Raw genomic sequence first — 25886 nt, 5'->3', positions numbered from 1 at the left:
TAAATTCTTGACGATGAGATTGAATTTGGTAACAAAGGTCGAATGGCTGTTGGCTTGAAGCATTGATAATTCAGCAGGATTTGGTAGGGTATGTGAATTTTTTAAATGATAAATTTAAATGCCTTCGTTCTCTCTCTCTCTCTCTCCCCCCCCCCCCCCCTCTCATTATCAAACTATGAACTGACACCATATAAGCCAAAGCCAACAACCTCCTCATCTGCAAAAGCTGCCAGGTTTTGTTCGCTTGCGGAAAAAACATCCAAATAGATAAACCTAATATATTATAATCTATTGACTCTATTGAGTTTTAAAATATGTGGTGTTCCTAAAGCGGGGCAAAGAGTAATTGCATGTTTTTAAATCCTAATATTATCCTGAAAATAAGTGTATCTCTTTCTAGAACCTGGCGTGAATCTTATGATTCTGGGTGTAACTGGCATGCATGTCACTAACCAAGCAGAGAAGGCAAGGCTGGGGGTACTCTTCAGCATTATTGTGATGCATTTAGTTGAAAATGAAAAAGATTTACGAATAATAAATAAAAAGCAAGCATACATAAAGCCATTTAAGATTTTGACAGACCATTCTAGGGGTGTACCATCTTTAGTGATTCAAGGTTATGCAATCGGAGCCAGACGTTCAGGGCAATAGTGTACCATCATATAAATAGGCACGCTACAAAACAATATTACATCCCATTCTTCATGTGCATTAAAATTTTAAAACACATCCTCCATATTTGGTATACACCATCAGAGTCTTCTATGATATTAGTGAGGCAATGGATAATATAAAGAAGTATATCAAGGAAATTTGAAAGATCATCTTGTCATTTCTTCTCAATTTAGCAACGGAAAATGCAGGCCAAGCAAAACCATTAAAAAGCAGAACACAATTAAAACGACAAAAACTAAATTGCAGCCAAAAATGGCTGCACTATAAGGCAAAACAATGAGAGGATTCTTAAATTTTATTGAAGGCAACGATGTCGCAGCTCTGAACATACTCATTGCAGGGCTCAACTGTGAGGTGTTCCTCTATGAGTGAATCCACAGAAACAAGATCATCAATGATTGTCATCATGATCTGCATCTTCTTAATCCCATAACCGACTGGGACCAATTTTGCTGTGACAAATTCAATGCAAGAATATTCATGTTAAATGTTGTTTACGTCATGTCTATTATAAATAAAATTAGTAAAATAAGTTGATAATAAATAAAAACACATACATGCTCCCCAAAAGAGACCCGGCATCTCAACACTCCTAACTGCCTCTTCTAGCTTTTTCATGTCTGTCTCGTCATCCCAAGGCTTTACATCCAAAAGTACCGATGATTTTCCACCTAAAATGGTATAAAAGGCAATCAATAACGGCAAGGACGTTGCAGCAGGAAGCAAAAGTTATATTATTATCCCGACAGTTTCAATGTTGTTTAATCACACAAATCAGATATAAAGAGAAGAAATTATACTCTCTTTCTTCTTGGATGATTGCTTTTTAGCAGCCTCCCTCTCCTCTGCTGCTTTCTTATCCTCCTCAGTCTCATCTCCGAAGAGATCCAAATCATCATCATCACCACCTCCAGCAGCAGCCTGATTACAATGGAAAAAAAAACATTAAAACACTCCAACAAATTTCAGTCAATTATCGTACTCGTCGATTGCTCCAATACACAGCAAAATTACAGCTTTATCATAATATAGAAGCACATTGTTAAGTTCACATGGAGACAAAACCACTCAACACAAATCAAATTAGTATAATTAGTGATACATTAAATAAGAGCATGAAATTATACATACAGGCTTGGCTGGGGCGGCGTCAACTGGAGCACCTTTGCCATCAACTCTCACACCAACGGCTTTGCCAGGGAAGCTGCCGATGCCAATAATTAACATTAGTGTAATTTGTATTATAACAATTAAATTATATTGTAGCAACGGGAGAAGAAAAAGAAAAGGCAAACCTTGGGGCGATATGTGAAGAAACGCTGTCGTACCACCTGCTGGCGTTGGGGAAAGAACCGGCAGGTTTCTTCAAAACGGCAGCGTAGACCTTGATGTCATCTTTTGTCAGTTGATCACCGGAGATATAAGATTTCCCAGAAAGATACTGATCGAGAGACTTAAGGCCTGACTCTGTGTGGAGATCTGAAAAGGTGATGGCCATTTTAGTCTTCAAGGCAGAGGCAAGAAGAGACGCACAACTTCAACACAGGATAATCAGTTCCTACTTTTGCGATTGATAATTATGTGTGCGTGTATTATATATATATATATATATATATATGTGCCCCTCAAAACCCTAAATCGGATTCGAATATACTCAAGTCAAGCGGCGAGTGAAGTTCACTCTTTTTACTTTCATTTAAATTAAAACAAAAGGTAAAAGTACAAATCTCGCCCTCAAATTTGGCCGCAAGAATTCTTGGTTTCAAAGTTACCGGACAATGCTGCTTTTCTCTATTATACCTATGGCCAAGTGGAAACTGCCAAGGGCAATAAATTCCTACCTCAATATTATGTGGGGGTAAATATCTCCTCACCATAGTCAGATTTATTGGGTAGAGTAAATATTCACGAGAGTAGAAATTTTAACTGCATTAGATTTCATTTAATTTAAGATTGTCTCTATAGATACTTTAAATGTAAATATAAAAAATTTATAACTTAGGAATATCTGAAAAAGAAAGTTATGAGGTAGATCATTACTACTAATGATTACGTTTGCGTCAATTTCTAGACTCTTCTCTTTATTAAGCTTTAAATTTTGTGGTTAATGCGTTTCCGAGTCATGTCTTTAGACACCTCTATTTTCTCATATGTGTACATAATGGAAGTTACTGGAGGTTCGTTGTAAGTAAAAAGATAAAAAAATTGACTTGATAAACAACAAATAAATTTTATGCAATTAAAAGAAAAATTAAATAATGAAACGAGAAGAAAGAGAGAAAATAGTTGAGATGGAATTCTTGACAAAAATACAAATGTGTCCTTTTTTTAAGAATTCATCGGATTTGAGTTAATCTGAGTTGATGGAACACAAGATTGTTGCTCATCCAGTATATACCAAATCTTTTGTGATTAGTAAGAGCACAATTTACGGAGTATCTTCTTTAGCTTGGGCCTGCAGGCTGCAGCGATTGTATTTGTATCACGTCTAAGCAGCTTTATTTGCTCTATGCTCGGATTTAATTTGACCGCTTAATGCTGGATATGGCTCTTTAAGCTTTCACCTCCTTTGTGAATGACAGCACCAAGTGTCTATTATAGTAAGATGATGAGCAGGAAGTGTTTGTACGCTGGCTGTCCTCTTATGAGCTTCAAAGATTGATCTAGTGCAAAGTGACTTATCAATGACAAAGTGCAAAGTGACTTCGTTTCAAAGGGGCGGGGGCAGAGGGAGTGGCATCATGAAAAGTTCGAAGATGATCAAACACATTTCAAATCACCAGGACAAGAACAATGCAAACCTTGAAAGACCATCCAAGGGCGAAGAATCCAGGAATGGAATAGTAGTATTGCAGCTGGCACTTCAAAGGTGGGAAACAGAAACGTTCACCTTAATATTGACTTGGAAGAGAACCTGGAGTACTTAAAGGCCATGCCAAATCCTTCTGCCGGTACTTAAAGTGGCTAACATCGCCTCTGAACGCGATGCATGAAAAATACCCTGTCCCTCCTGGTAATACAGACTCCTCCCTGCTAAAAAATCATCGCGGCTGCAACTCTAAATAGGCAAAATCCAATTCAAAAGAATTGAGAAACAATTTGCCTGATAGACAAATTGTTTGCATATAGAATGGCAAAGTTAAACCAAAAACTAAAGAGATAAAGTAGAAAGAGATTAATCTTGTATATATATTACAGACCAAAGGTCATTTCAATTATTTTTCACACAGTTATAAAAGTTGCGCTGAGTTGCAGCTACTACCATAAATAATCGACACATAACTTGCAAAAGATTAAAGAACCAAACTCATAAATCCGGTTACATTTATTTTTATATTCTGAACATGGTTATAGCTCCATTCTTATTGATACTGTCTCTTTGTTTGATCCATTGCAAGCTACACGTAGATGTCATCTTCAGTCACCTGAAATTAAAAGGTACAATGAATACCAATTGTTGAACTATGCCAAGCGCATCTCTGCAAATAGTCAAATACATATACAAAAGTTCAAAATATTTAACTCTCTACATGGTCCAAAACCAAAAGCTTTAGAGGTATAATAATGTCTTATTTGGTATTAAGGTACTGTAACTTAAAAATTGCTATGAAATAAATATTAATACTACGTGGTAAGTACGATTTTACATAATAATTTCAACAAAAATACTGGAGATATTATCACTAGCTTTTATCATATAAAATTAGCTTGTCTTGTAAACTACAAAAGACATTGTTTACCAAATCCTTTAGTGTCTCCAAGTACAATAATAAATTAATCTCCGCTAGAATAGCAGAAACTCTCAGATCCATACCCAAGGCAACTCGATGACTTGCATATGCAATGAAAACAATTACAATCGAAAACCCAATTTCAGCAAAGGTATGGGCTTCGCTGAAATTTGCTCTAATTCTATGATAATTTTACGTGTTGGCCCCTAAGGTCTAAGTTTCTAATGTTCTTAGATCCTTAAGTTTGTTGTTTCCCCATTATAAAACCCCATAATGTAAAAAAGAAAAAAAATGGTCGTACGGTACCACAAGCTAAGCGGTTGAGGAGTGAGACTGAGCAACAGGATTGAATTCTTTCAACTCCTTGAATTGCATCCAAGGCTTCTCCCAGACCTTAGCTTCAAAAAGTTTCTTCTGACCTCCTTCAACAGCCTCCAAGGTGATGTCGTACAGAGTCCCTGAAACCACTTGCTGCTTCGCACTTACAACTTTTACAAATTGCAGATTTGAATTCTACCCAAAAAAATAAAAATAAATAAAGAAATCAATCAACAAAATTCATCAATTGATGATCAGCAAAACAATTGATCTCCAAAATCGTTATCGTCCACAAACAGACCCCAACCCTAAGTACCTACCTGCTTCTTGTTATGCTCATCCACAGCGAAGCGTGCGAGATTAACGATCTCCTGATTGTTGGCTGTTGCTTCAACCTCACGAACACCGCCTACTGTAGCCATTGTTTTCTGCGTAAGTCTGATGATAAAGCGATGAGAAAGATTTTAAGTTGTTGTGTTTTTCTACTTTCCTTATGGAGCGAGAGACAAGGGCGACGCACAATTTGAATCGTCTCCATCGTTAGTTGTTTACTCAAGTCATCGTCATCACACACGTGGCTTGGCTCGTACTTGTTTTATCCTATCACGCAGAGATATTCTAGTGTACAATTTTATCACGCGGTTATACAACAAATAAATAATATTATAATAAAATTGAGTTTAATTATATATTATGGAAACAGCTGATCGTGATTCATTTCATGCAGCGGCTGAGAGTAGTACTATTGTTAATCTAAACTTCGTTCGTATATTCCGACTTTCTTACCTTACCACATGGCAAATCCTCAAGAATACATCACTTTGCGTAATTGTTAAGCATTTGGAGAGTCAACGAAGCAAAATGGACGTTACCTATTATTCTGTTTTCGCATTGACGGACAAATTGCAATGTAGGCGGTGGCTTTGGTAAACACAGTAATAAATAAAATATTCTATTAATTGAATAATATATAAGTTAGTCTTTCAAAAAATAATAATAAGGCTTGGGCTTGGCATACAAAGGCCATAGGCTCCATATGGGCTTGGCTTCCCCTGCATGGCCTACGGCCTTCATGTGCCTATGGGCCGTGGCTTGCACGGCCTTCCCTTCGTTTGCTTGGCTTTGCCTCGCCAGTCGCCACCACCTTTGCCTCAACCTTGGCATTGCCTTGGCTTTCCTTGACCTCTCTGGCCTTTTCGTGCGTTGGCTACTTGGGTTGGCCATTTGTGGCGCAAAAGAGAATAAACACGGTTATTCTTATTTCTCGCACAAACGAAATTGCACGGGCGAGGTTAACTATGGGCCACGACTTATTGCCTTGCCTTGGTTTGCCGACAACTTAGTCTTGTTATGGACATAAAATAGCCTCATTGTGAGCACAATTTTACGGAAAAACACCCTTTGTTGCACATCAGATTTTCTTAGTGTGAAAATAGAGTTGAAATTGCCGAAACCTCATGCCAACATTTCATTCCATTTTGGCCTTGGCTTACACATTTTGTTGCGCATCATATATTTTTAAGTGTCATTTCCAATTTGATGATTCCATAACTTAGTTTTTGGCCTAAGAAAACCATGTAACAAGTTTCGTCTCATTTATTTTTCAATTGAAAATAATACCGGTCGGGTTTAACTTTTCGTTAGTTTTTCAGTTAATGGTAACCCCGACCGGAAGCAATATTGATTCTGTTATCGATCGGTAAAAATGCTTATGCGTAAACATCACGTGCTCAAGCGAGAGTGAGTGGGGATACTGACGTAATTTCCTATCAAAACGAGGTCCACTATATAAAGTTGGATATGTACAGTACTTACGGAACCAAACGTTCAAATTCCAGAAAGTTGGATTGCGCAGAACTTTTAAAGTTGAAAGCTGCGAAGTGTGAGAATACTGAGAAGTTGAGGCAGTTGAAAAATGGAGGGGCAGTCTGAAAGTGGAGCTGAAAAGGATTTGAAGACCCTAATTTCGTCCTACTCCAATTATGTCTGGAAGCGAGTTGCCACTTTCTTTCCCTCTTCGGGTTCCAATTTTCTCGGGAAAATCTCAATTCTATATCCTCAAGCATCACGCAAACGCCGGCCTTTTCTCCCTCTTCCATTGCCTTCGCATTCACTTGACTCCTCTGTGTACGTCCTCTTCTCCATTTATATTTTAAGTTTGATTGAAGTTACTTGTTGAGTTGAATGGAATGTCCAGGCTTTTATTTTGTTGTTATGAGTTGCAGAACCATACTAGCAGCTGCTTTTGTCAATTTTTGCCTCAACATCGATTCATATGAAATTATTGGAAATTTTTTTAATATTGTATGTGTGTGTCTATATATATATATATATGAAATTCTACAATGTAGGGTTATGACAGAGGCATGTAGGATATGCGATGTATTGGAAGACATAATGGAGCACATCTTTTTGAATTTGCATAATATTCAGAAGAATTTGCAATTTTGGCAATCTAGAGCAGAGGTTAGTAAGCCGCATTTAAGCCATAACTCTTCAATACCAAATAGAGCCTTAATGTAGTTATGTACTTGTTGATTTCCTAATTCTACACCATTTTTTCTCCTCATTTAGGGGTCTAATGCTCAAAAAGCTTACTTCATGATGTTTGAGAGAGGGCCGTTTGCTTTTATCAATGGAACAGCTCAGATATTACGAGACTGTATGGCTGAAGGTGGTTCTGTTCAACATCTATGCCAATCAGCGTCTGTTCACATATCTGAGAGGATAACTGTTTTGACTACCTTAAGATCTTCTCTTGCTACATTTTTAGCACAGGTTTTCCTGATCTTGTCTTAGTTCAATTTGTATATATTAAGATGATGTTTTGTCGTCCTATTCTTCTTCCTTGCAAAAATTTGCTTTTTATGGCTTTTTTCAACTTCTTATAAATGATATATATGTAGCATTTGGTAATTCATGTTTGTGTTTGCAAAAAGTGAAGCATGTGAAACTCCCATTTTTTGTGACCTTTTACTCAAAACATGCACAGATTATTATTAATTGGGCTTAGTAACCCCAGCGTAATCAAGTTCTTTGCTGGAGGAATATCACAATATATCTCTTTTGCTAGATTTTAAAGATTGAACAATAGAGTATTATTAGCTTGTTATCTTTATACTCTTTGTTTATTTAATGATAGGAAGTATTCAAAGATCTTAGATATTATACTGAGATATGCTGGTAGTTATTTCCGTGAGCATTGGTACCTAATAAGCATCAGCTTGGGAATTTTCACTTGTGAACATTGGTCTGAAGCTTTTCCTTTAACTTATCATTTTCCAATTAAAATTTTTTTATTGTTTTATAATCGTTAGTTTTGATATGTCACCCAACATGCTTTTTGGGCCACTGCAGGGACTAATAAAAATATGGAACATGTAGAGTGTTTTGAAATTTGCTAAGTATCTTGACATTAAGTTTTTCCTTTGAGGAGATAAAATGCATATAAACTGGGTATAATGTTGTGCTGACAATTTGGACTTTGTGATTCCAATCGTTGATCAATAGTAATATTATAAAGCTTTAAGGAGTTCCTCTCTTTAGGTGCCAGTGGGTGACTTGAGTGTGTACGAGGCAGGAGGTGGCTTACATAGAAGGAATAATTGGTTGTTGGCTTTTTATGAGATTTGTATGCTTCCAAGCTTAGTTGATTGTTAGGACAGGCTACAACTTAAAAATGCTAGATGCCTTGTATTTCATGGATAGTTTTTTCTGTTGACATTAATTTGTACACTGCTTGGTAACTTCGTATTATCCATGATGTAGTTCAAGATGAATGCCATCTTTTGCAAGAGATCTCTTGTAAATGTTGCCTTTTTGGTAATTATCTCTTTGCAATCTGTTCTAAGGCTCTTCACTACTGATCGAACAAAGTATCTTCTATGTTGCGATTGTAACGGTAGTAGTTTTTACTTTTGCCATCTGTCGGGTTACAGTTCAGTTTTGGTTATATTCACTGTCGGGTTAAAGTTCAGCTTTGTTTATCTTCTGAAATACAAATTTTGATTGTTGGCTGGGTCCCCATTTTGAGCTTTTAACACAGTGCTCGAGGACTTTGTGAAGAACCATGTTTAAGTACATGAATTGGGCTCTCTCTCTATCTTTTTCTCTGTCTGTGTTTGTGTCCGTCTCCTGTGCAAGTCAGCTACTCACATTTATGTCATATAGACTCACATTTACTCCCTATTCAGCTACTTAATTCTGTATTCAATTTTTTTTTTAAATCATTAATAGTAAGTTAACCATGAAATCTTGATTATTCAATTAGGTTTACATGGAAGTTGAGAAATATGGGGAAGAGTTGGTGGAGGATCCTGAGAAGTTATTGCCCTTTTTATTGGTCACAATCAATGATCTCTTCTCAAAGTTGGAGGCATTGATTGGTCATCTGCATGCAACACGTCAGGTAACTTCAAAGTCCATCGAGCTGTTCCTTCTGTGACTATTGTTGTATGTCAATTTTCTCTTTTGAATTGTTTCCACTTCAATTGTCATATAGATTTACACAGTCTGCTTCTATTGTTTACTCCTCAAAATATATTTCAGATTCCTTTGTTTTCTTATTTGATGGCTATGCAGGGCGACTCTTCCATTGATGGGAGTCATTCATTTCCTGTACTATTTGAGAAACTGCCGGAAGTTAATCAAGGAGGGTCTCAGTGGACAGATTGTGAAATTAAAGATTCTATTAACTTGATTTACCAAAATCTACAAAAACTAGATGTATACTTATCTCATATGGTATGGAATTCTTCCATCTTTTGTGCCACCAGTGATAAATTTGCTGACTGGCTATTTCTGATGAGATTCAATTGCAAAATGTTAGGTTGTTTTGAAACATACAAATTGCAGTGCTTTTCTATGCTCTTCTTGTAGGTTGCTAAACACCAAAAGCCAAGGAAGATAACTCGATATTGGGTCCATTACACTTGTGGAGCTGTTGGCTTATCATTTTGTTCTATTTGGCTACTACGGCATAGTAGTTTAATGGGTAGTTCTGATCTTGAGAATTGGATTTGTGAAGCAAAGGACTCAATGGTTGGCTTCTTCAATGACCATGTAGAGCAACCGGTATGACATAATTTGTCTTTTTTCTCTCTTCTGAGTACTTTCACCTTGATTCTTGGGTGATACAGTGCTTTGACTCGTTTGTGCTACCATGGAATTTTGAGAAAGCTAGTTGTATAAGACATTAATGAAGTTTATGTAGAATTGGTACAGATTTGAGGCTAAAAGTATTTTCTATTCAAAATTCAAGAATTTTTTTTCCTTTGGTAAGAAACAAAGTTGATTGAAAATATGTGAAAAGCTCAAAGGACTAGAAGTCAAATCCTATGCTATCAGAACAGTCCTAAAGGATTCAACACACTGAAGAAAGGAATAAAAGTAGTTCTAGACAACACTTTTCCTAAGTGTAAAATCAGAGCTTCTAGATGTTTCTTCAAAAACAGTGCAGATTGAAGCCCTTATTTTGGTTAGGTACACAATTCTTCATCATAGAACTTTGAACTTCTCTACCCCTTTTCTTCCACTCTATTGACCAACAGGCTATAACATCTCAAGAGAATTTTACTCTTTCTATTTTATATCCTCCAAATGGATGAAAATATAGAAAATTTTCACTAACTTCCAGTCACCATACACTACCCTAAAGATTCATAAATGTTCACGTGCAGCTCATGTATGCTTTTTATTTCATTCCCACAAGGAATTTTGTTAGGAAAGGAAGTCATGATAGCCATTTACACAGAAAAGAATACTTCTCTCATCAAGATTCCCCTAGCCTAATCTGATTTTGATCAAGAAAGAATTTTCCAATTTTCCAAAGCCAAAGTTATCGAGGCATGTTTGCTGGCATAAACTGCTTCATCATGTTTGCTGGCACAAACTGCTTCATCATGTTTGCTGGCACAAACTGCTTCACTACATGAATGAAATGGATTTCTAATAATTGATACATTTATTATAATGCCAAAATTTTAATGAAAATGTGGAAAGACTTAGCATGAAATTGTACCTTAAGAGTACACTGAAGTGCAGTAACATTCATTTTAGAGTTTTAAGTACTAGTGTTGGCTTCTTACATTCAAGTTTAAGCTTTTAGGTCAAATCAAAGTCAATTTCGAACCTATTTTCTTCTCTTTCTCCATTCTCTAAATTCATTAAATTACAATAAGTGGGCATATGTTTGCATCCATGTGATGGTCTGTTGAATAAATTGAGCTTGGCTGTGAAGGGGTGTGTGGAGCTAAAACACTGTTGGGCCCTTGCAATCTTAAACTTTTAGGTAGAGTGGTGACTTTAATAGTTCCAAAATTAACACTATGACTAACTTTTAATAGGTTATGAAAAGTATTTTTGAATGATTAGGAGTAAAACATGATTTTGAATTAAAATGGATCATGAAGTTGGTTCTGCATTTGTTTCTCTTTTTTTGTTTATTTATATGCATAAAGCATATGATTATAGAAACAAAGTGGGAAAGAAGATTGATGCAATGGAAAATGAGGATTAACTTTCACATAAAAGGAATGCAAATGAGTTTCAAAAGAGGATTTGCATTCTTCTAATTGTGTTGTTTACTTCTCAAATATGTACAATGTAGAACCACAACCGACACAATTTCTATCTCTTAACCATCTCTTTCTTTATTTGTGTCCTAACTCAATCCATTGCCAGCTTCTGTCAATTAGAGATGAACTATTTGAGACATTTAGGAAAAGGCACAAAGGTGTGATGGAGGTTGAAGAGGTACAGATGACTTCAAATTCTTTGCACAGGTTAATGCCTGACAATGACTTGCGCTTTCATCTATGTTACAATATTACATTTTAAATATGTATGTTACTTGTAATCACAGAATTTTTTTTATTTTTTTTGAGTTTATGCGATAAAGAATCTTGCATAATGAAGTTGTCCAAGCAAATAAACCTGCTTTATGAGGAACAGCCACACCAAAAGCTAAGTAATTGATACCCATTTCTTCTTACGTTAATTCCGTATAAAAAGATCTGGCCTCAAACTTACAGTCTTAACTACCCTTCAACCTATCTCATCCCTTCCAACATCCCAGATATCCTTTTTAACTTGACCAGACCAAGCAAAACCAACATTTTGTTTCGACAATTGAAAAAAAGGAAGTTGAGGCCAGCAATGAATTGGGAAAAAGATGATGGCAAGAACCTAGCTTTAATTTTTGTTCTCTCCACAAACCGTATCCAATTCCGAATCATCTTTTTTTTTCTGGAGCTTGCTTTTACCGTTGTTAATAGTTTTCTTAGACATTGAGGCTGGTTTCACTTTAGGTCTGTTAATTGAAGAATAAATTATGCATCTGTATAGCTGAAACATATAAGTGATAATCTAAAAATCTGTAGCTTCTCATCCGTAGTAATGGACTGAGAAATGCATGTTGACTGGAGAAGTTGTAGTTAGCAAGGGGAGCTTGATGACATGACTATGTTTTATCAATGTTTACAAGTTCTACTAACAACACATTTTCTATTCCTTTTTTAAATTCAATGTAGAAAAAAGAAAGCTTCAAGGTGATAAACCATGAACGGAGTATCAGTTTCTTTAATTTTGGTAAAAATGTTTTAGAGCTGTAAAAAAGAAAGAAAACCAAAAAAAGAAAAGGGTAAATCACTCTTCGGTGTTATTGCAGCCTAGGAAAGATGAATCTACTGAGGACGTGCTTACTGTAATAAAAGAAAATGAACTTTTATGATGAGTTATATCATGTTATATCAGATAAAAAATTGAATTTCTATAATGAGTTATATCATGTTATATCAGAGAGAAACTTTAACTTCTGAATTTCTCCCTTGCTACTTAGATGGCTGAGACAGAGGAATATTTAATTTTGCTCTTCTGTAAAATAGTCACGATATGTGGTCTGATATTTGAAGTTATGTGGCTAGCCTCAAGTATCTGTTTCCTAATGAATTCCTAGTTGTGGATCATACATGTGAAATCTCATCTGTTGATGGGTGGTTTGGCACTAATTTTTGTGACTTCTTGCGGTTGATTCCCCTGTAACCTTCATGTATATAATTCCTTTATATGCAGGATGTTATTGGCTTTTAGTGAGCAGACTAAAGGTCAAAAGCTCCCAGAGAATGCATCAGATCAGGAAATGCTTGAAATAGTTATGTCCAGGTGGGATCTTCTTCTGGTTCTAATTGGAGCCAAATATAATTGATTTATACGATGAGGATTTGCTAAAAGACAGTTGCTTAATAACAATAAACAAATGATTTGTGGGGGATACTATGTCTGTTGCCTCAAAGTTCATCCTCCTTTTCTGTTTACCATTTTTTTATTTTCCAAACAATGTGTTGAAAGGGATGCTAATATGGATTGCAAACCTTCTCCTTATGGTTCAAATCTTGAGAAACAGGAAAGATAAAGCAAAATACATCCAGCAGATCTGAATTAGTTAAACGATGAATATTGATTTTCTTCCTTAATTCCCTTGATCTGTCTTCCATTTCTTCTCAATTTTTCTCCTCTTATTTTTTTCTACCTATCCCCTCTAATTTCTTCTATCTTCTGTTTTCAGCTTATTTCTTTTTTAGCCTAATGTCACTAGGGTTAGGAATTATTAGTCACGATGTTCATAATTGCTCATTAAGAAAAATAGAAGGATCAGTATAACTGTGTCAGCGCCGAAGTGGAAAAACTTGATGAAGAATAATCCTAAATCGTCGAACATGTGAATATATTTGCTGAGTTCATCCTTTGGTCAAAGATAAAGCAGAATTTACCTTCGTGCTAAAATATCTTACAATCAATAACTTAATCATCTCTCTTTTGTTGTAATTTAAATTACTCTTGTTCCTTCTTTGCTCTGAACTACTGAAGTATACATTTTATCGTGATTGTAGGTATGAAAAGGAACTTATGCATCCTATTCAGAATCTTGTAAATGGAGAGCTGGCTCGTGCTCTCCTGATTCAGGTAGTTCGTGCTGCTTTTTAACTTTTGGTTGCTGTGTACAGTTTGAATTATGTTAATGTATCAAGGGTTACATGCACTGCAGGTTCAGAAGCTGAAGTTAGATATTGAGACGTGAGTTCTTGAATCGCTATCGTGAACACAGCAAAGTTTTTGATATCCTAGTTTTATTCATCCTTCCAAGACCTAATTATGTGGGTCTTTACAGGGCAATGCTTGAACTGGATCAGATTCTCAGAGCAAATGAAATCAACTTTGCTGTCCTTGCTGCCTTACCTGCGTTCATTCTCTCTTTTATCTTGCTCATGTTGGTGCGTGCATGGTTTAAGCAGGTAAGTAATACTGAAGGTTGCTTGTTATATTTCATGCATGTGTATAATATCTGATTCACAGGAGAGTATTACCATAAAGGTGTGGTTTCATAAACTGTTTAGTTGTTGGCACAGATATCTTGCTGTAGCTTTTAATTCTACACTAGCTTTGGTTGCTGCCTCTGCTTATCAGGAGGAATCATGATTCCCTTTATTTATTTTTCCTTTTTATGGGCATCATGTGTGTCCTCTTTTGAGTCACATTGTCTAGCCAGATTGACTCAATCCTAGTCTGTAAGATGAGTAGCTTCTTTGACTCGGTGGATATGATTTCTCAATGAAGCCTTCACATTGGAGCTTTTACCTTCATTGAATTATTTGAGGACGTTGTCCTCTTCTTCTTCCTTAGATTGGAGGAGGATGTATGCATGTCTTCTTCCTTGGATTGGAGGAGGAGACATCCTCATCCTTTTCCTCAGGTCTAAGGAGGAGATATCCTTGTCCTTTTCCTTAGGTCTGAGGAGGACGTATCCCTGCCCTTTCATTGTTTCGAAGGAGAGGTGTCCTCATCCTCCACCTTGGGTCTGAGGAGGAGATGTCCCCGCCATCCTCTTATTTTTGCCTCAGGACGAGGATGAATTAAACCATATTCTCTTTTGGGCTTTGTTGGGACAATTCCGTTTGGGCTTTTGTTGGGCCCATTCTGAACTTGATCCAACAGTTGCCCAGAAAGTAGAAAGTGATACTTTATTCTTGGGTTGGTCTTTGGAGATTCTTTCCTTCATCTTTGGGCTTTTTATTTTAGTTATTGGGCGATTTCCTCCTTAGGATATTTTATCCTTAAAAACTTCATCCTTGGACCATTTTTATGGATATTTTGTCCTTGAAAATTTTCATGCTTAGATAATTTTTCTCCTAGGATGTTTAAATGATTTTCCCTCATAGGATATATTTTATCTTAGGATGATTTTCTAAGGATATAGCAATCCTAGGATAATATCTTTCCAATGATATTTTTATCCTATGATTTTTGGGCTTTATTGTTAACTTTGGGCCTTTCCTAGGATTGAAGCTTTTGTTCTAAACTTTCAAATTCCAAAAAATTTAATTTTGAAAGTTCTCTCTAGAACTTCCCCTCATTGATTCATATTTTATCCACCGATGTTTGCCTTTTATTTGGAACTTGGATGCTCCTTAATTGGCTGAGATCTTTTTCCCTTAATAATTCATATCTTACCCACCAATGTTTGCCTTAAAATTTGAATACTTTTTAATTAGTCAAAATCCTCTTCCCTATTGTATATATTGGTCTACTTTTCATTCTTCTCTCACATTTTAAATTTTTCTATTGAGAGAGTGAGACTTTTAGAGAGAGTTGCTCTAAAATTTTCTAGGAGAGAGGGGTGATATTCGGTGTCTAGCAACAGTGTTCATGGTGGCCCTTGGTGGTTTTTAAGCAACCTTTTAACGACTCAGCTGACGACTTTATATTTCTGAAGTGAAAGAGTAAGAATTTTACAAATATAAGCTCTCAAATTTTTGATGACTTAAATCTTAAGCTTCTCTCACATTGGAAATTTGAGAGCAGCTCTTTCTAAATTCTCACTCTCTCACTCGATAAATCTAAAATGTGAGAGAAGAATGAAAAGTTGGTCAACATATAGAAGAGGGAAAATGATCTTGGCCAATTAAGGAGTATCCATATTTAAGTTAAGCTTTAGTGGGTGAGATATAAATTAATGAGGGAATGAGAGCTTCGCCAATTAAGGACCATCCACATGAGAGACAAGCATTGGTGGATGAGATATGGTAAATTCAAGTCTGCAGACTTCCATATTTTTAGTGGAAAAGTCCTAAACTTTGAATGCGAAAGTTTGATGCTTGTCATAATATCAATTGTCTTCATTTATTAATTCGTATTTTTACTCTGGAGCTGATTCTTAGGTCATTCATCTGATATTTTTGCTTCTATAAATCAGGATTCTAGAGCAGAAGGAAGAGGCAGAGTTGCCCGAATCCAGAGGAGGCTAATCATTGTGGAGGTTGAGAAAAGGATTATGCAATACCAAATCTATGTTGATCAAGGACTGGTAAGAAGTTAAATGTGTTCCAGATTTTCCTTTAATTAGTTTAATTTGTTTGGGATCTTTCTTTTTGGGTCTTTTTCTCCCTTAGCTGCTTTGTATTAACACATTCTAAGATGACAATCATATTCAATCGAGGTTGATCTTACAGTCTGTGTGGAGACCTGCATTAGAACGGTTGTCACATTCAGAAAACTGGAAGTTCTGAATTTTCTTTTTCATTGAAATCTTGCAATAAAGTATTAAGTATAGAAAATAGACATCAAATAGAGATGATTTGCAGATAGTAAGAAATTTCTTGGCTCATAGCTTCTATTGCTACTGCTGCTTTTGGTAACAATGTTAATGACATTGTGACTTGAAAATTTAATTACAAGAACGTAACTCTAATTTAACTACAAGAACGTAACTCTTTTAGTCATACAGGTGATGATACCAAGGTAAATTATTATTTTTCTTGACAGAATATCTTTATTCTACAAATAGTCTGTGATGGTAAAAATAAACCTTTCCAGGGGTTGGTGTTATTGTCAAGCCCACCAAGATATTGTGATATTGCATGAGTTGAAATGTTGAATCCATTTAAATGGTTGAGATTTATTTGATGTTGGGCACAACTGTTTGTAATTCTTACCAAAGGGTATTTTGTTATTTGTTGTTTTTGTGTTCCTATCAGTTTACATAAACCTAAAAATCTTAAGACTTCTTTGATTCTTTGAGCCCATAATTTTATTTCTATTGTTGCAAATCTTAACTTTAATAAGGTCTTTTGTTTCACAACTGAAATTCCTTCTAAATCCTTGAATGTATTAATTGGTTGAAAACATGACGTTTTTGTATTATATCTAACCAATTTGACGGTATTCTAGCCATGTTATGCTCAGTTTTTGTTCTTTATAACTGATCAGATTTTCTTTTCCTAATGTTTTCTGTCTTGTATTAATTACCTTATATATTGTCTTAATATTCCGTTGATATATCTTTGTCTAATACAAGTTGCAAATTTGATCTTGTTGTTCCATGAGCTTAAGAAATGCTCTGCTTCTTTTCTTGGCTTGATCTTTCATTAATATTGGAAGCTTGATCTGATTTTATAATTGCATATGTGCATGAGAAACAAATATGGGCATAACCAGTGGCTGAAAAGTTATTGGCACCTGTATTTTACAGGAAAAAGAAGCACACTGCATGTTTGGATTAGTGTTATACAGTCTGGATCGCCTACTTCATGCTGTGAAGGGGCATGCAAAAGAAACTGGTGAATGGCAATAGTAAGTTTATGCAACCAATTTCAATTATTCTTTTTCCCTCAGTTTATGCTGTCTGTGTTCCTTATCTGATGGCGTGCTAGCATTAAATTTAAGGAGTCTGAATTTGATCAGGTGCTTACCAGTGTATAATGAACAGTTTGAGACAGGATATTATTGATTTGGCAAAGCCTGGACTTCAGACTGCTTATAAGCTCAGAGTAACATCACGCTTGGAGAGGATGTATGATTGTTTGCTTCCTTCACTTAAAAGGCAATAGCTGTTTCTTTCTTCTTTTCTCTTTTTCTTTCCTTTTTGGCAGTTTTGTGGTAGGCATGTTTTTGGTCCTCTTTTAAGGTTTTGAATTTTGGGAGAGAAGTGATGGACTTTTTGGCTTTGGTGCATCATTTTTACTTTCGTTGTTATGGGGTCAAAAGTAGGGACATTTGTATAATCCTTTTCTCAAATTTATGCAATACCAAATTTATGTTTGTCAAAAGTAGCGTAAAAACCAAGAAGTTAAATTAGGGACATTTATGAAAATAAAATAAAAAATATTAATATATACAATTGATGAAAGACATAAGATATATATATATATAAATGTTCTAGTCCGGAATTTTAAAGTACGGGAAAGTACAAGAAAACTTTAAAACCGCATAGTGCAAGAAAATTTTAAAACAGTATAGTGCAAGAAAACTTTAAACCGCATGGTTTTAAAGTTTTCCCGTACTTTTCCGCATTTTAAAATTCCTGATCAGAAAATTATTATTATTATTATTATTATTATATATATATGACAAATTTGTTAAGTCATTATATGGTTTAAAACAAGCACAAAAAAAGTGTTAGGAGAAATTTGATCGAGTATTGGTATCAAATGAATGTATATTAATGACTTAGATGAATGTATCTATCTTAAATCTACTAATGTTGCTACTTAATGTGATCATTTGTTTGTATGTTGATGACATGCTCATCTTGAGTCCTAATTTAGGAATGATAAACGAGATTGAGAAGATGCTTGCTTCTAATTTTGATATAAAGGGTATGAGAGCATATGTTATATTAGGCATTAAAATTATTATAAGTAGTGATGGTCTCATTAGAGATGACAAAAATGCCTAATAAAAGGATCAGACTTTTTAAGAGTTATTTTTTTTTAAAGTAATTAGGTCAAGATAGGCTTGGCATGGCCCGAGCCTGACTTAACTCGTTGCTAAGCTTAAGTCTCATGTTATCATAAGAATGCTATATTAAAATGTTAAAAAAGTTTGAGTATTATGACGCAAATTCCCACCTTAAAAAAATCTAAAATATAGTGTTGATAAATCAAGATACGTTCAATTATTTGTAGCCTAATGTACTTGGTTCAAATTATTTGTAGCCTAATGTGCTGGACAAAGTAATTATAGATCCACCAATACAAAAAGGAAATAGTAATAGTAAAAATCTCAACGGTTGAATTTAAATAACCATAACTATCATATCAAATAAATTATTAAGCACGTAAGGATTTGACAATTACAAATAAATTATCATATTAATCGAGACTCATTCCAATATTACTCAAATTTAAAATTTCCAAGAAGGAATGTCGGATATGATCCCATAACATTATTGTGATAATTGCTGTGATGCGCTCAGCCATGTGTCCAATGTATTTGAGCTAACAAATACTCCAATTTACACAAATCCCAGAAACACAGGAATTCCAAAAACTGTACATGATAATGACCAAACAAAAAATGTAAGCTGACCCGTATAAAAGCTTGAATACCACATAAAACGGGAGACAAAACTAAAAATTAAAAAAGAACTCATAGATGTGGTACATTATATGTAGAAATGTTACAGATGTCGGCCATTATAATTCACATAAAAAGAAAATATTTGCATCAAACATGTGTATAAATATGGTACATGTGGGTTGAACAGTTGATTAAAATAAATTAGAGTACAGAACAATAATAGGAAACCCTACTTAAACACATTGAAAAAGCTAACAGTTTCATTGAGTGCGTGGATGAACTCATCAACATCTTCTTTAGTATTGTAGAAGTGAAGACTGGCACGGGCACTTGCATTGACTCCTAAATAACGATGGAGAGGCTGAGCACAATGATGACCCGATCTGGTAGCGACGCCATACTGAGAATTAAGTATGTTAGCTATATTTGTTGATTTATTGCTATTTCAATCTATTAAGCAAGCTTTTCCTGAACTTTCATTATCCATTAGAAAGATCAACAAGAATAAAATGGAAAAAACAATTACTGCATAACTTTTCCAAGTGTACGACTGACAAGAATTTATTTGTTATGGTACCTGTTGATCAAGAAGAGTTGCAATATCTGTAGGGTGGATATTCTCCACGTTAAAAGAACAGAGCGCAGCACGCTGAACATGCTCTGAAGGTTTGGGCCCATAAATGCGTATATTTGGGATGGACAGAAGATTTTCGTATAAATATTTGGCCAGCTCCATCTGTGAAACCACAATTGCAAACATTCTAAGAACATATAGTTATATTGAATAGCATCCTAATTCGTTCCCCTTTGATTTTTCTTCCCCTTTCTTCGTTTATGAGAAGAAAGAAAAAGCCTATAAGACAGCATGTGCAACTCTATGTACACTTGAAGCCAATTAGAAAGTAGGAAAAAAAAAAAGGAAACTAAGGAAACTAAGGGGGTGAAAAACCAAAAAGTTCGAAGTTCCAAAAAGTCATAAAAGGGAAGATGGTAAAAACAGAGAAGAGTGAGTGCCCCATAAAAGAACATCACCTTAAAATTCATCTCAGAAACCAATTGATGACTTATCTTCCTCCTCAAACACCTCCTGCACGGCCCCACCAAACATACTAATGCTCTTTTTCCCCAAAAATTCTCCCCGAGTACAGTTTGGAACACTAACTAAACACAAACTGAGGCACACTCAACGCACTCCAATCAAGCTATAAGAGACCATTCTTCATGGGCCACAAGACAATGTTAAAAAAGTTTATCTCCTTATTCCCCAATAATAAGTTCGAGTCTATATCATACAAAGTAATGTGCCAATGGCTACACAAAAATAAATCCTGCAAGTTCAACCTTAACTCATATGTAAAAAATAAACTAAGCGATTACTTTAGGTCTACATGACAATAAATTCCTTATACAAAATCCTAGTCCTTTGAGAGAGAAGGATAAGGAAACAGATGTGGGCAACACTGTGAAAAGGAGTTTCATTAAATAGGTCCCTGAGTTTAGTTAAAATATCAACTAAGTCCATGAGATTTTGTTTGCTTCCTTTTTGTGGATTAAAGAGGCCCCTGCTAATGCACTCTGTTTCAAACAGTAGCTGTTTGGCATAAATGACAAACCTTAGGATTGGACCTAGTTGATACTTTAGGGAACTACATGGAACCCATTTCATAAGAACCCTTGAGAACAAAGCAACTCCTATGGTCAATGACAGTAACATATTTCTGCCTCACAGAGTTGTATTGTGTCTCTCCTGTATTACTATTATAGAGCAGATTATCCACTTTACCTCATAAGCATGAATCTTCTGCATTCCAATTGTTGACAAATAATCAATTGCTGCTCCTAATCCAATGGCTTCACCAATTGCTGGTGTTCCAGCTTCAAATCTAATCCACATAAAAAGTTTAACAGCATTAAGACAAAAATAGCACATAGCACAAACATAAAAGTTAACCAAACAACGGGTGCTTGAAAAAGAAAACCATTTTACTAGACAACTAAATGCATCACAGCAGAATGATCTTTAACTTCATTTAATGGGAATTGCCAGTAGATTTAAGGAGCCTGATTAATGATGAAGACTGTGTCAGATTTTGTCTTTCCTTTTGGGCATTTTTCATTCTTTGGCACCTATGGTAAAGACTGGAAGAATATGACCTCCAAAATGAGTTGGGGTTTTAGATCCTTGGATAATCCCTTTTCTTATATGTAATATGAAATGCCTTTTGCATTTTTGGGAACATATCGAATTACCCAATGAAGTCTGCAAAGATCAAACAGAAGATTGAACTCATCTCACGGAGGCATAATCCTTCATTGGGTAATCTTTTTGTCACTCTGGCTTCTAGCAGGCATCTCAAGGAGATGTCTCCATAAAAATATTTGACTAGTAGCACAAAAAGTAAAAGCTGACGACCTCTGATTTCCAATGTTGTGAGAATAACAAAGAAAAAAGATGCCAAGGAATAATAGAAGAAAAAGGACTCATCAATTGGAACATAAAAGGGCAACCCATACTGGAACCACTCTTAATGCCAGTGAGAGTATTGGGAACGGTGGAAATGAAAATCAAAGTAAAAATTAGAGATAAAGGAACAAGTACTTGACAAATAGATATCTGAAAGGAACTCTGCGCTTAAAAGCATGATGAATGAGTAGACAAATCAGTTTCAGCCCAATCTTACTACTTTCCCAAGAATTTCTCAAGGCATTTCTCCTCATAAGTTGTGATATGTCACAATTTCCAAAGTGTAACCCCTTCAGTTTTGTGGAAAATTTCACCCAATTATAAACAAAGATATAAGCTCAAGATTTATATTTCTCTACCTCCACTCTAAGAAGTCTTGATGACAATGTAAATGAGCTTAATAAATACCAAGTCACCAAGTTAAACTCATGCAATAAATACAAGCTACAGAAAACAATGGTGCTAGCCCTCCACTGATATGCATTCATTTATAAGATTGGGTCAATATTTAAATAAATCCACCAACCTAGATGGAGGATCTGCAAAAGTTGAATGATCTAAAAAAACGTCTGAAATCATTTCTCCGCCACCTGTAGAGATTGGGAGGAAAAAAAAAAAAGTTTGAAACAGCTTGTAAGTTACCATCTGCATCATAACTGTCATAAACACAGATGCAGAACTGTTTAGAATATAAGAACTTACCTAAAAATGGAGGCATGGCAGACAAGAGATCACTCTTACCAAATAAGAATCCAATGCCTGTAGGCCCACACATCTGAAGCATGATTATTTTTTAAGCTCAATACAATGAATAATAAAGTTTAGACTTCAGCCTACAAGGCAACAACCTAACCTTGTGAGAAGAGGCAACAAGAAAATCGGCATCAAGGCCCTGGACATCAACCACCATGTGCGGAACACTTTGACAAGCATCTACAAGCACTTTCGCCCCAACATCATGTGACCAATGTACAATCTCTTCAATTGGAAGAATAGAAGCTACAAATGAATAAAAAGCCAATGTATGAGTATATCTTTTTCCATGTATTCACTATTTATCAACATCCTAGTAGGACTATTCTAGTAGCATCAGTAAATCAACCATACAATATATTAAACAAATGCACTTAGAGTAACCAACTTAGCTTCGGCCTTTATATACACAACCATTGCCATGGAAAGTTAATTCATACATCAAAACAACAAGAAGCAACGTCAAAATATTAGTAATGTAGACCATTATCAGTTAAGCGAAGTCAGCCCAAAGCTTACGTTGTTAAATGGAGGATAGAACCAGAATAAAAGAAACAATATTATACTTAACAAATGTTGGTACTTTTCAAAATCAATTTAAAGCTAACTAAAAACATTTTCAAGCTGACCAGAAACTTAACCAAAAGCAGCTAGCTAAACATGAGCACAAAAACACGAATTTGCAACCAAGAGCAATCTAGTAATGGTAGCATCCAACGTAGCGCAATTAAGTATTTAAACAAGATTGGATACTCCAACATAGACTTCCAAGAAAACAATCACTGTAATTCCAGCATGGATAAACTTCTTTAATATTAATCAAAATAAAGCAAAAGGGAAATTATGCTTCCATTCATATGCAAAAGAAAGAAAAGGAAACTAACTCTACACCAGATGTACCCACTAAGGCATATTTCTTCATCAAAGGAAGATATCTACTTTGTAGTGGCTTCCCTCTATGTTTGAAAGCAAAATACAGTATGCAATCTTACATTGAATGATGTGGGAAAATCTGAATGACAATCAATGGGCAAGTTACAACTTGAAATGAAATGATTACGATCAACAAAATGAGGTAATAAGCAAAGCTACTTTGGTTTCTTACCACCCAAAACAAACCCACTCTTACTTTGGCTCAGATATGATCCTTAAGGCTCTCCACTCCTACCAAAATTATATATCTTTTTTTAAAAAAATGACCATTAAGCATGACAATTTTTAACAGGAAGTGACAGGCAGTTTGGTTCCAAAAGTATGTGCCAGACACAAGGAAAGATCAAGAGAACAAGAAACTAGAGTGTGTCTAACATTGACTACTAATAACCAATAGCCTTAAGCAGAAATATCTATCATTAGATACCTACCAAGCATGTTAGAGATATGATGAATAACTACAAGTTTGGTTTTCCTTGAAAGCATTTCCTTCAACTTGTCAAGATCAGGACTTTCATCATCATTTAAATTCAAAAACTTCAAATTGGCACCAGTCTTTTGAGCTACAAGCTGCCAGGGAACGATGGCACTATGATGTTCGGCAACTGTGAGTATCACCTGCAGCAAATATAACGTCAGACAGCATCTTCAGCTGGATATGCAGAACAATGTAATAGCCAAAATTAATCTCCTCCATATAAATACTATTACTGAAATGTATTTAGGCCATAAACCGGTGTCCTTATATGCTTTAAAACCAGAAGCTAAAAAAACAAAGAGGTGATCATCTTCGTTCTGCAAAAAATCAAGATATTCATGGTTTGTTTACTTTTTATTTTTTCTGATAAGAATCCAGAAATATTATTTAAAAGAAAATGAGAGAGAGATAGATACAAAACCAAACTGGTAGTCCACAAAAAACCTCCAAAACAAAATAAATAAACTCATCCATTGTTCCTTTCTCGCCGAATCAGCAAAAGATTGCAACACAATTCATTTACTTAAACCAAAGCTTTTTGGGCCCACCAAACGGACAGAATTGCTCAACAACACAGACAAGTATGTGCTAATAAAATCACACACCAACTTCACTGCCTTGAGAAAACTCTGCCAAAATTTTATAGCAATTGGGTAGTTGGAAAAAAGGACGGTTAATGCCCTATACAGTTTGACACAACACACCACATTGAGGCATAAAGAGAAATTAAGACATCCTCTTTTCAACTTTATCAGTAACATCAATCTTACCTTGAGCCACTATCTAGAAAGTAACCTAGATTGAGTTAATTCATTTAGCAACCATACAACTCTGTGTTTATGTAGTTACGCAAGCAATCTCTAATAGATTTTGTCCTCATAAAGCAATTCTGCAAACAAGACTAGTCACATGAAATCCCAGTATCAAAATCCAAAATCCCAGAATCAACATGTAAATTTATTGAATTTGCAATAAAGAAGAAGAAAAATGAGCTGAAGTTGAAAGAGAGACCTCATCTCCAGATTTCAAATTAGAGAGGCCCCAGGAATAAGCAACTAGATTGATAGCTTCAGTCGCATTTTTGGTAAAAACGATCTCTCCAGAATCAGAAGCGTTAATAAAAGCAGCAACCTTCTTCCTAGCCAACTCGTACTCATCGGTAGCCTTTGCACTATGTTCATTCATTCACAGGCAATTAAAAAAAATCAAGATTATGTTTTCAAAAAAAAAATTGAAATTGAGTTGAGAAATATATAATATATAATAATTTTAAAAAAAAAGAAAGAAAAGGAACCTTAAGAAATGAATGCCACGGTGGACATTGGAATTGTAAGCTTCATAATAGTTCTGTAAGGCCTTCAAAACAGCAATGGGCTTCTGAGAAGTTGCGGCGTTGTCCAAGTACACGAGTTTCTTCGACCCATACACCTCCTGGTATAGAATTGGGAAATCAGGTCGGGTTATGTGACCCAGCGAAACTGAGTCGGTCGAAGTTACAGAAGGCGACGACGATACGCAGAGAGCAGAAGAAAATCTTCTAATAGCGGATTTAGACTTAGATTTAGGGTTTAAGAGATTGAAGGACGCCAGTTTCGGAACCACGGCCTCCATTTTTTCGACGCCAACCACTACACTATCCTCAGACGGCCGTTTTGATTTTATTTATTGGCCTTACCATGTAAATTTTCATTTTTACCCTTCTTTTTTTTTTCAAAATTATGCTATTTTATTTTATTATTGTTTTTTATAAGTTTTCATTTGTTGTTCGTGGCTATAAGGGCGGCTAGTGGTTCCTTAATCCTTGATCGGATATTCGGCCTGATTAGGGATGGTAAAAATTCCTACGGGAACGGGTATTTTTGGAGATTTTTCTCATTCGGGGAGGGTATGGGGATAATTTCATACCCAATTTTTTATTCGGGGAGGGGATGGAGAAATTTTTTTACTCAATTTCTTATTTGGGGAGGGGACGGGGATAAGGTGGAAACTGCATCCCCTACCCATTTCCCCATTTTAATTTTTAGTTTTATTTTAATTTTTTAAAATTATTAGTAAATAAATAATAAAATTTAAATTATAAAATTATAAATATTGGTAAAAATAAAAATATCAAAATATTTATATTATTAAACTTTTAGGCCTAATTAACTAATTAAAGTCATAAATTTTTATTTAGGACATT

The 25886-nt window shown here is 35.2% G+C and overlaps 4 protein-coding genes across 6 annotated transcripts; 1 reads left to right on the top strand and 3 right to left on the bottom strand.

The window, feature by feature from the left end:
• Positions 1 to 638: 638 nt before the first annotated feature.
• Positions 639 to 2425, bottom strand: LOC18051127 (elongation factor 1-beta). Its single transcript, XM_006446302.2, has 5 exons — positions 1971 to 2425; positions 1807 to 1879; positions 1476 to 1596; positions 1233 to 1346; positions 639 to 1127 (listed from the first exon to the last, which is right to left on the bottom strand). The coding sequence occupies exons 1-5, from the start codon at positions 2171 to 2173 to the stop codon at positions 964 to 966; spliced, it is 675 nt and encodes a 224-aa protein (XP_006446365.1). The 5' UTR covers positions 2174 to 2425; the 3' UTR covers positions 639 to 963.
• A 1410-nt stretch (positions 2426 to 3835) lies between these two features.
• LOC18051126 (cysteine proteinase inhibitor) lies at positions 3836 to 5259 on the bottom strand. 2 transcript variants are annotated; one of them, XM_006446298.2, is made up of 3 exons: positions 5045 to 5259; positions 4708 to 4919; positions 3836 to 4100 (listed from the first exon to the last, which is right to left on the bottom strand). In XM_006446298.2, the coding sequence occupies exons 1-2, from the start codon at positions 5144 to 5146 to the stop codon at positions 4719 to 4721; spliced, it is 303 nt and encodes a 100-aa protein (XP_006446361.1). In that variant the 5' UTR covers positions 5147 to 5259; the 3' UTR covers positions 3836 to 4100; positions 4708 to 4718. The 2 variants fall into 2 exon arrangements, with proteins under 2 accessions (XP_006446361.1, XP_006446362.1); XM_006446299.2 differs by having other exon boundaries at positions 4713 to 4919; positions 5045 to 5257.
• A 1273-nt stretch (positions 5260 to 6532) lies between these two features.
• LOC18051125 (protein DGS1, mitochondrial) lies at positions 6533 to 17797 on the top strand. 2 transcript variants are annotated; one of them, XM_006446296.2, is made up of 14 exons: positions 6533 to 6851; positions 7076 to 7190; positions 7299 to 7502; positions 8995 to 9132; positions 9306 to 9467; positions 9603 to 9797; positions 11406 to 11506; positions 12795 to 12884; positions 13613 to 13685; positions 13768 to 13796; positions 13891 to 14014; positions 15973 to 16083; positions 17248 to 17348; positions 17485 to 17797. In XM_006446296.2, exons 1-14 carry the CDS (start codon positions 6640 to 6642, stop codon positions 17603 to 17605), a joined length of 1776 nt encoding a protein of 591 aa, XP_006446359.1. In that variant the 5' UTR covers positions 6533 to 6639; the 3' UTR covers positions 17606 to 17797. The 2 variants fall into 2 exon arrangements, with proteins under 2 accessions (XP_006446359.1, XP_024047263.1); XM_024191495.1 differs by having other exon boundaries at positions 17460 to 17551.
• A 1330-nt stretch (positions 17798 to 19127) lies between these two features.
• On the bottom strand, positions 19128 to 25358 carry LOC18051124 (cysteine desulfurase 1, chloroplastic). Its single transcript, XM_006446295.2, has 9 exons — positions 24999 to 25358; positions 24716 to 24875; positions 23658 to 23844; positions 22394 to 22539; positions 22243 to 22315; positions 22067 to 22130; positions 20860 to 20959; positions 19654 to 19812; positions 19128 to 19476 (listed from the first exon to the last, which is right to left on the bottom strand). Exons 1-9 carry the CDS (start codon positions 25313 to 25315, stop codon positions 19306 to 19308), a joined length of 1377 nt encoding a protein of 458 aa, XP_006446358.1. The 5' UTR covers positions 25316 to 25358; the 3' UTR covers positions 19128 to 19305.
• Positions 25359 to 25886: the final 528 nt, after the last annotated feature.

This window comes from Citrus clementina, unplaced genomic scaffold, assembly GCF_000493195.1.
Source record: "Citrus clementina cultivar Clemenules unplaced genomic scaffold, Citrus_clementina_v1.0 scaffold_2, whole genome shotgun sequence".
NCBI classification, from domain to species: domain Eukaryota; kingdom Viridiplantae; phylum Streptophyta; class Magnoliopsida; order Sapindales; family Rutaceae; genus Citrus; species Citrus x clementina.
Note: the sequence above shows the minus strand (reverse complement) of the source record. Positions and strands in the feature narration are given on the sequence as shown.